This window comes from Heptranchias perlo, unplaced genomic scaffold (assembly GCF_035084215.1).
Source record: "Heptranchias perlo isolate sHepPer1 unplaced genomic scaffold, sHepPer1.hap1 HAP1_SCAFFOLD_44, whole genome shotgun sequence".
NCBI lineage: Eukaryota > Metazoa > Chordata > Chondrichthyes > Hexanchiformes > Hexanchidae > Heptranchias > Heptranchias perlo.
This window is the reverse complement of record NW_027139453.1, coordinates 9,414,254-9,424,389: the sequence shown is the minus strand read 5'-3', so window position 1 is coordinate 9,424,389 and position 10,136 is coordinate 9,414,254. Positions and strand designations below refer to the sequence as shown.

Genomic DNA, 10,136 nt, shown 5'->3' with positions numbered 1-10,136 from the left:
AAAAGCACATCCCATCTTTGCAATGAATATTATGATGATTGATAAATTTAAGCCGGTAACATTTGTAATGGTCTAAATAATATAACAGCATTTGCGTTCGATGTCAATAGTTCCCGTGAGATGTTTGTCGGAATTTACATAGAGTTACTTAAAATTTAACAGCATAGAAACAGGCCATTCGGCCCACCGGATCTATGCTGATATTTATGCTTCGCACGAGCTTCCCCTCACCTTAATTCACGTCACCATACGAACATATCCTTCTATTCCTTTCTCCCTCATTTATTTATCTAGCTTCCCCTTAAATGCATCTGTGCCTTTCGCCTCAACCACTCCTTGTGGTAGCGAATTCCACATTCTAACCACACTCTGGGTAACGACGTTTCTCCCGAATTCCATAATGGATTTATTAGTGAATATCTGATTTTTATGGCCCCTAGTTTTATACTCCCCGCAAGTGGAAACAACTTCTTTACGTCTACCTGATCGAACCGCTTCATAATTTTAAAGACCTCTATCAGGTCACCTCTCAATCTTCTCCAGGTAAAAGAGCCCCAGCCTGTTCAGTCTTTCCTGATCGTTGTACCCACTCAGTTCTGATACCATCCTTGTGAATCTTTTTTAGCATTTTCTCCAGTGCTTCTAGAGCCTTTTTGTAATATGGAGACAAGAACTGTGCACATGACTATGAGTGTGGTCTAAGCCAGGTCACAATTAAGTTTCACATAACATCTCTGATTTTGAATTCTATTCCTCTAGAAATGAAACGCAGCGCTTTGTTTGCACTTCATATGGTTTTGTTGGCCTGCGTTTCTACTTTTAATGATTTGGCAATCTGTACCCACAGTTCCCTTTGCGCCCCCACCCCACGAAGAGTGTTATTTTCCAAGGAGTACGGTGGCCTACTTATTCCTTCTGCCAACATGCACCACCTCACACTTAACTATATTGAAATTAATTTGACATTTAAACACTCATTCTGCAAGTTTGTTAATGTCTTGTATTTTGTTGTATTCTTCCTCAGTATTAACTATACCCTCCAATTTTGTTTCATCCGCAGTGGATTCTGAATAATGCGGTGGATTCGCACGGGTAGAATAAACAGTAAGACGAGCCACTTTTTAATGAAACATGTGCTGGAGTGAAACCCTTTGGTCTGATATAGCTTAGTAATGAACCAATCTACTGACCAACCATCGGGGACACGTCCATTGCTGAATGAAAATATGAGAACTTCATCAGTAAAACTGGTGGATCAGTGAATGGTAGAAATATATTCACTGATGTGAGACTCTACTCGACAGTAGAACAGTTGGTGTATTTCAGTTCAATAGACTGTGAGGACTCACCCGAGCAGATGACACTGGCATCATTTCCATGTGAGCAGTTGAACTGTTCCCAGGATGAAACCGGACAATCCCACAATCGGGACTCGTTCCCTCTGCACTTGTAGTTCTCCTTCCACACTGGGCCGGTTCCCTCCCCAAAGTGAGCTCCTCCCGGGGTTGTGATCACTGCTCCGCACTGAAGGTGCTCACAGACCACACTGGCGTCTTCCAAACCAAAGTAAATATCACACACCGTCCCCCACTGGTCTCCGTGCAGTACTTCCACCCGGCCAGAGCATCGGCTGCTCCCAGATACCAGTCTGAGCTCTCTGTGACCTAAATAGTAGTAATAATAATTATTATCATATAAATACATATTAATAACTATGATCATAGTTACCATGAAAATACTTTAAGTTAGATTCACATTCCATCTGGTTACAGGTCAACAAAAACAAATGTTATTACTAGTATCGCCATTAGAGCTACCATTACTATTACTACTTCCATGACTGCTACTACCATTGCTACTACCACTACTACTGCTAGTACTAATATTATACTAATACTGCTGCTACTGCTACCATTACTAATATTAATACTGCCATTATTACACATGCTAGCACTAGTATTAGTACGACTGGTGTTCCTACTATTAATACTGCTACTGCGACTAACACTACAACTCCTCCTGCTGTTACTACGGCACCTACTACTGCTACTATTACTATTTCCACGACCCTATATGTATGTAAACGTGCTTCTTGATTTCACTTCTCGATGCCCTCGCTCCAACTTTAAGATTGTGCCCCTTGTTCTGGATTCCCACATCAGGGGAAAGTGTTTCACTCGATCCACTCATCAAATCATTTTATCATTTTAAACACCTCGATTACATAACTACTCAACATTCTAAGCTCAAAGAAATACAAACCAAATTTTTGGAACCTGTCCTCATAATTTAACCCTTTTAGCCCCAGTACCTTGTTGGTGAATCTGCGCTGCACCCTCTTCAAGGAAAATCTATCATTCCTGATGTGTAGTGCCCATGACTGATCGCAGTTCTCCAGATGGGGTCTGACGAAGACTCTGTACAATGAAGCACAACTTTCTATTCCAGCCTCCTTGATGTAAAGATTGACATTTCACTGGCCTTTTTGATTTCTTTTTGTAACTGTGCACTAACTTTTCGTGATGTGTGTGCCTGGGCTCCCAAACCCACTTGCCACTCCCCAGCTCTTAATCTCTCAGCATTAAGGCAATATTCTGATCTGCCGTTCTTAGATCTGAAGTAAATGCCCTCCCACCAGCTCACATTGAACTCCACCTGCCACAGACTCGCCCATTCACTTGATCGGTTTGTGCCCCGTTGTAAATTTCTTATTCCATCTACACAACTTACTGTGCCTCCTAACTTAGTGTAATCTGCAAACTAGGTCATACAATTCCCTGTTCCTTCATCCAAGTCAGTACTAAATATGGTGAAAAGCTCAGGCCCCAGTACAGACCCGTGTTGAATACCCCTTGTCACATCCTGCCAATCAGAGTTATTCTGTTTATCCGTACTCCCTGTGTCTTTCCTCCCACAAACCAATTACCAACCCATGTTACAGGGTCACCTTCAATCCCGTGCACTTTTATTTTTGTTCATTCGCTTTTCCAGAAGCTTAGTTATTTTTGATGAAATGGTTAATTGTAATTATAAGAACATAAGAACATAAGAAATTGGAGCAGGAGTAGGCCAATCGGCCCCTCGAGCCTGCTCCGCCATTCAATAAGATCATGGCTGATCTAATCCCAACCACAAATATAAAGAACACAAGAAGTAGGAGCACGACCCGGCCACACAGCCCCTGGGCCCTCTCCGCCACCCACAGGGCATTGACCGATCCGAACTCAGCTTCATGTCCAATTTCCTGCCCGCTCCCCATAACCCCTAATTCCCTTTACTTCTAGAAAACTGTCTATTTCTGTTTTAAATTTATCCAATGATGTAGCTTCCACAGCTTCCTGGGGCAGCAAATTCCACAGACCTACCACCCTCTGAGTGAAGAAGTTTCTCCTCATCTCAGTTTTGAAAGAGCAGCCCCTTATTCTAAGATTATGCCCCCTAGTTCTAGTTTCACCCATCTTTGGGAACATCCTTACTGCATCCACCCGATCAAGCACCTAAACAATCTTATATGTTTCAATAAGATCGCCTCTCATTCTTCTGAACTCCAATGAGTAGAGTCCCAATCTACTCAACCTCTCCTCATATGTCCGCCCCCTCATCCCCGGGATTAACCGAGTGAACCTTCTTTGTACTGCCTCGAGAGCAAGTATGTATTTTCTTAAGTATGGACACCAAAACTGTATGCAGTATTCCAGGTGCGGTCTCACCAATACCCTATATATTTCAGCAATACCTCCCTGTTTTTATATTCTATCCCCCTAGCAATAAAAGCCAACATTCCGTTGGCTTTCTTGATCACCTGCTGCACCTGCATACCAACTTTTTGATTTTCTTGCACTAGGACCCCCAGATCCCTTTGTACGGCAGTACTTTCCAGTCTCTCGCCATTAAGAAAATAACCTGCTCTCAGATTTTTCCTGCCAAAGTGCATAACCTCACACTTTCCAACATTATATTGCATCTGCCAAATCTCCGCCCACTCAGCCAGCTTGTCTATATCCCCTGCATGTTTTTTATGTCCTCCTCACTCTCTACTTTCCCTCCCATCTTTGTATCATCTGCAAATTTTGATATGTTGCACTCGGTCCCCTCCTCCAAATCGTTAATATAGATTGTAAAGAGTTGGGGACCCAGCACCGACCCCTGTGGAACACCACTGGTTACTGGTTGCCAGTCCTAAAATGAACCATTTATCCCAACTCTCTGCTTCCTGTTCGATAACCAATCCTCCACCCATGCCAGAATGTTACCCCAATCCCGTGATTTTTTATCTGAAGTAATAATCTTTTATGTGGCACCTTGTCGAATGCCTTCTGGAAGTCTAAATACACTATGTCCACTGGTTCCCCTTTATCCACCCTGTACGTTATATCCTCAAAGAACTCAAGCAAATTTGTCAGACATGACTTCCCCTTCATAAAGCCATGCTGACTTTGTCCTATTAAATTATGCTTATCTAAATGTTCCGTTACTGTCTCCTTAATAATAGACTCCAAAATTTTACCCACCACAGATGTTAAGCTAACTGGCCTATAATTTCCAGCCTTCTGCCTACGACCCTTTTTAAATAACGGTGTTACATTAGCAGTTTTCTAATCTGCCGGGACCTCTCCTGAGTCCAGGGAATTTTGGAAAACTATCACCAAAGCATCCACAATCCCTACTGCCACTTCCCTCAAGACCCTAGGATGGAAGCCATCAGGTCCAGGGGATTTATCCGCTTTGAGTCCCATTATTTTACTGAGTACCATCTCCTGAGTGATTTTAATCGTATTTAGCTCCTCCCCCCGTAGAGTCCCCTGTTTGTCCAGTGTTGGGATATTCTTAGTGTCCTCTACTGTAAAGACTGAAACAAAATATTTGTTCAGCATTTTTGCCATCTCCATGTTTCCCACCATTAATTTCCCGGTCTCATCCTCTAAGGGACCTATGTTTGCCTTAGCCACCCTTTTTCTTTTTATATAACTGTAGAAACTCTTGCTATCTGTTTTTATATTTTTTGCTAATTTCTTTTCATAATCTAACTTCCCTTTCTTAATCAATCCTTTAGTTACTTTTTGCTGTCTTTTGAAGAATTCCCAATCTTCTATCCTCCCACTAAGTTTGGCTACCTTATATGTCCTTGTTTTTAGTCGGATACTGTCCTTGATTTTTTACTTAGCCACGGATGGCTGTCATTTCTTTTACACCCTTTTACCTCAGTGGAATATATTTATTTTGAAAGTTGTAAAATAACTACCTAAATGAACACCACTGCTCATGTACCGTCTTACCCTTTAATCTATTTTCCCAGTCCACTTTAACCAATTCCGCTCTCATACCATCATAGTCTCCTTTATTCAAGCTCAGTCCGCTTGTTTGAGAATCAACCTTCTCACCCTCTAATTGGATATGGAATTCAACCATGTTGTGGTCGCTCGTTCCAAGGGGATCCTTAACTAGGACATTATTAATTAATCCTGACTCATTACACAGGACCAGGTCCAAGGTTGCCTGCCCCCTCGTAGGATCAGTTACATACTGCTCAAGAAATCCATCCCTGATGCACTCAATGAACTCGTCCTCAAGGCTGCTCTGCCCAATTTGATTTGTCCAGTTAATATGATAATTAAAATCCCCCATAATTATAGCTGTTCCCTTATTACATGCCCCGACTATTTCCTGATTAATACTTCTTCCAGCAGAGTTGCAACTATTAGGAGGCCTATATACTACGCCCACTAATGTTTTTTTCCCCTTATTATTCCTTATCTCCACCCAAACTGTTTCATTATCTTGATGCTTTGTCCCAATATCATTTATCTGTATTACAGTGATTCCTTCCTTTATTAACATAGCCACCCCACCTCCCCTTCCTTCCTCCCTGTCCTTCCTGATTGTTAAATACCCTGGCATATTTAATTCCCAGTCGTTGTCACCCTGCAGCCATGTGTCTGTCATGGCCACAAGATCATACCCATACGTAGTTATTTGTGCCGTTAACTCGTCCATTTTGTTACGAATGCTGCGTGCATTCAGATAAAGAACTTTCAAATCTGTTTTGTGACGCTGAGTTCCTGCTTTTTCCTTTTTTAACACTTTACCGATTACTCCATACCTTCTGTCCCTTCCTGTTACGCTTTCCTCTCTCTCCCTGCTCAGGTTCCCAACCCCCTGCCACTTTAGTTTAAACCCTCCCCAACAGCACTAGCAAACACTCCTCCTAGGACAGCGGTCCCGGCCCTGCCCAGGTGCAGACCGTCCGGTTTGTACTGGTCCCACCTCCCCCAGAACCGTTTCCAGTGTCCCAGGAATTTGAATCCCTCCCCCTTGCACCATTCCTCAAGCCACGTATTCATTTGAAATATCCTCCTATTTCTACTCTGACTAGCACGTGGCACTGGCAGCAATCCTGAGATTACTACCTTTGAGGTCCTATTTTTTAATTTACCTCCTAACTCCCTATATTCTGCTTTTAGGACCTCATCCCCTTTTTTACCTATATCGTTGGTGCCTATGTGCACCACGACAGCTGGCTGTTCGCCCTCCCCCTCCAAAATGTTCTGTAGCCGCTCCGAGACGTCCTTGATCCTTGATAAATTATATTTATGTTACTGAAAAAGTACTATGGTGTTTTGGACGTCAGCATTTAGTGAATCGTCTGTTTTTTAATCACCAATTATTTTGATGTAGTAGCGTCTTCTCTGCCCTCGTCATGTTAAAGTTCTTGACTCAGTTCACAGTGTTAGGTTTTGTTGTTCTGCTCTGCTTCATCCCATGTTCCTGTGAATATCTGTGAGCACCAATTTACCATTTTTTGAAATTACTTTAGATTTCTCTTTCCAGAATTGTTGGAGGTGAAATTGATCTTGGACAATCGGGCAAATCAGGGGATGCGAATCGGCGGCCCATTTATACCGCAACCCGAGTGATGCGAATTGGGCAAAATGGGCGATACGAATCGGGAAAAATGGGCGCTTGAAATCGATGGCCCATTTTACACCCTGCTCGATTCTCAAACCAGGTGATGGGAATCGGTCGCCCAATTTACACTGCAAAACGGGCGGTGAGAATCGGGGATCCACTTTACACCCTATTCCATTTACTTTTCGGTTGACATCAATGGTAAAGAAAATCGGGCGGAGTGCAAAACAGGCCCCCGATTCGATATCGCCCGTGTTGGGCTACTGCCCGAGACCAATTACACCCATTCTTTCTCTCTATTTCACTTCTAAATAATTGGTTGTTGTGCTTAGCATCATGATTTTTCAGGGTTATATTTCTTCTGATCTCAGGTATGTGTTTACTTTGTATGATCATTTAACTAAAGATGTTACATTTGCCCTTTAACCTAGTGTTGTTGACCAACTCCGCTCCCTTAGAACAATTTGGAATCATTTTAAACACGATCTCTGGTCGATGAACTTGGGTCGTTCAAAATCCCAGGTAATATTGAACTTGATGATATTGTGGCGCTCTCCCAAAGGCGGACCTGACTCCCTCTGCGTGCCCGCTGGCGGAGTCTCTGAGAATTACCGAGTCAAGCTGTGCGTCCACTCTTCTGGCTTCCCTGAAGCATTGGGCCGTATGTTTACCAAATCCAACTCCCCACTACTGGGGTATTGCTCGTTTGTATTCAGTTTGCTGAAACCCAGTTAAAATAACATTCTTATTCTCACTGATTTGGGCGGAGTATTGACTTTGTGCGATGGTTTAAAATGGGCAATAGGAAATCGGCAGCTCGTTTTACATCTCTCATGATTTTTATTTCCGTTGAATGCAATTGACAAACATTTGGAGAGAGAGAAAACGGGGGCATATTCGCTATCCAACGTCTGCCCCGCTCTTACATCGGGACTTGCATTGGATCCTGGTCGAGAGGACCCATTTCACGTTAAACCACAGTAGTTGACTCTTTCCACCTCTGAAGGGACCCACTTCCGCTACATTCGCTAATTTCACCTCCTATCAATGTCTACACGTTAAATGGCCCAAAGACTAAGGATCTGTAATAATGGAATTAATTTATCACAACTGATTCAGTTTGTTTCTGTCCGACAGAACATGTTCTCCAGTTAATGAAACATGTGCTCAACATTAAACCGAGGAAGTCACCATGCAGCGAATTTTAACTTTGGGACATGGTGTAAAATAGGCGACATGGAACTCGCCGACAAATATTCGCCTCACGGATTTTCCCTTTTATTGAAGGCAATGGAAAAGAGAAAATCGGCCGAGGAATAAAAAGGACGGTCCGTTCAATTCTGCTCATGTATTGAGAGGAGAGGTTGTGTACAACTCATTACAACTATTCATGCTGCCCCTTAACTTGGGTATGACTCCGGGTTTAAACTCGATATAATAAGCAAACGCTACAAGTTTCGCAGTGCTCTATTAACATATTATGACAAGATGATTAAATAAAGTTGAAAATCAATCAATTGAAGGGCTTCGTGCTCATCTACAGGGTAATACATTGAATGTTACACAGGAGAAAAAATATCAAACATGAGAGTTTAATACTCCTCCATTACTGGAATCAGTGAAGGAGACTAAATGAAATAAAATAATCAAACATTGCTGGGTTTTTACAATTCCATTTACTGAAACTAAAATGTGTATTACATATTTTAAAATATTCAAACACGGCTGGGTTTTCTACTGCTTCTTTTAATGGAAGTGAGTTGAGTATTAAATATCATAAAATAATCGCACATTGCTGGCTTTCTGCAGATCCTTTCACTGGAAGCGAGATGTGCAATAAATATAATGAAATAAGCAAACACTGGTGAAATTCTACAGTTAATTTTAAGTGAGATATCTATTAAATATTAAATAATAAAATAACGCTGGGTTTCTATTGCTCTTTTACTGGAAGCGATATGGGTATTACATGTAATACATGTAATAAAATAATAAAACACAGCTTTCTATCCACTGCTCTTTTTACTGGAAGTGAGGCGGGAGCTGAATATCATAAAATAATTAAACACTGCGGCGTTTCGACTGTCCCTTTTACTGAAGTGAGATGTGTATTAAATATGATCGAGGAATCAAACATTGCTGGATTTCTACTGATCCTTTTACTGGAAGTGAGATGAGTATTAAACATAATAAAATAATCAAATATTGCTGGTTTTCTACATCTTTTACTGGAAGTTGAATGGATATAAAATATTAAAATAAAGCTGGGATTCTATGTCTCCTTTTACTGGAAGTGAGATGGATATTAAACACGATAAAATAATCAAACAATGCTGCGTTTCTACAGTTCCTTTTTTAGAAGTGAGGTGGGTATTAAATACAACAAATTAATCAAACATTGCTGGGATTGAACAGCTCCTTTTACTGGAAGTGAGATGGTTATTATATAATCAAACATTACTGGGATTCACCTGCACTTTTTACTGGAAGTGAGTTGGGTATTAAATAATCAAACATTACTGGGATTCACCTGCACTTTTTACTGGAAGTGAGATGGGTATTAAATAATCAAACATTACTGGGATTCTACTGCTCCTCTTACTGGAAGTGAGATGGGTATTAAATAATCAAACATTACTGGGATTCTACCACTCCTGTTACTGGAAGTGAGATTGGTATTAAATAATCAAACATCACTGGGATTCGAAAGCTGCTTTTACTGGAAGTGAGACGGGTATTAAATAATCAAACATTGCTGGGAATCTCCTGCTCCTTTCACTGGAAGTGTGATGGGTATTTAATAATCAAACATTGCTGGGATTCTACTACTCATTTTACTGGAGGTGAGATGGGTATTAAATAATCAAACCTTACCTGGATTCACCTGCTCCTTTTACTGGAAGTGATATGCGTAATAAATAATAAAACATTGCAGCGTTTCTATTGCTGCATTTACTGGAAGAGAGATGGGTATTAAATAATTAAACATGGCTGGGATACTACTGCTCATTCTACTGGAAGTGAGATTGGTATTAAATAATGAAACATTACTGGGTTTCTCTTGATCCTTTTTAATGGAAGTGAGGTGGGTATTAAATCATCAAATATTGTTTGGATTCACCTGCTCCTTTTACTGGAAGTGAGATGGGTATTAAATAATCAAACATTACTGGGATTCGACTGCTCCTTTTACTGGAATTGAGATCGGTTTAAATAATCTAATATTACTG

The 10,136-nt window shown here is 41.1% G+C and overlaps 1 protein-coding gene across 1 annotated transcript in view; it reads right to left on the bottom strand.

Annotated features, from left to right (window-relative positions):
* Positions 1-1,293: 1,293 nt before the first annotated feature.
* LOC137312945 (deleted in malignant brain tumors 1 protein-like) overlaps positions 1,294-10,136 on the bottom strand; it is a gene marked incomplete at its 5' end in the record, with an annotated part of 35,739 nt that continues 26,896 nt past the window's right edge. Inside the window, one exon of the mRNA XM_067979306.1 lies at positions 1,294-1,664. Within this exon, the coding sequence (XP_067835407.1) occupies positions 1,294-1,664 (371 nt within the window). The remainder of the gene's footprint in view (positions 1,665-10,136) is intronic.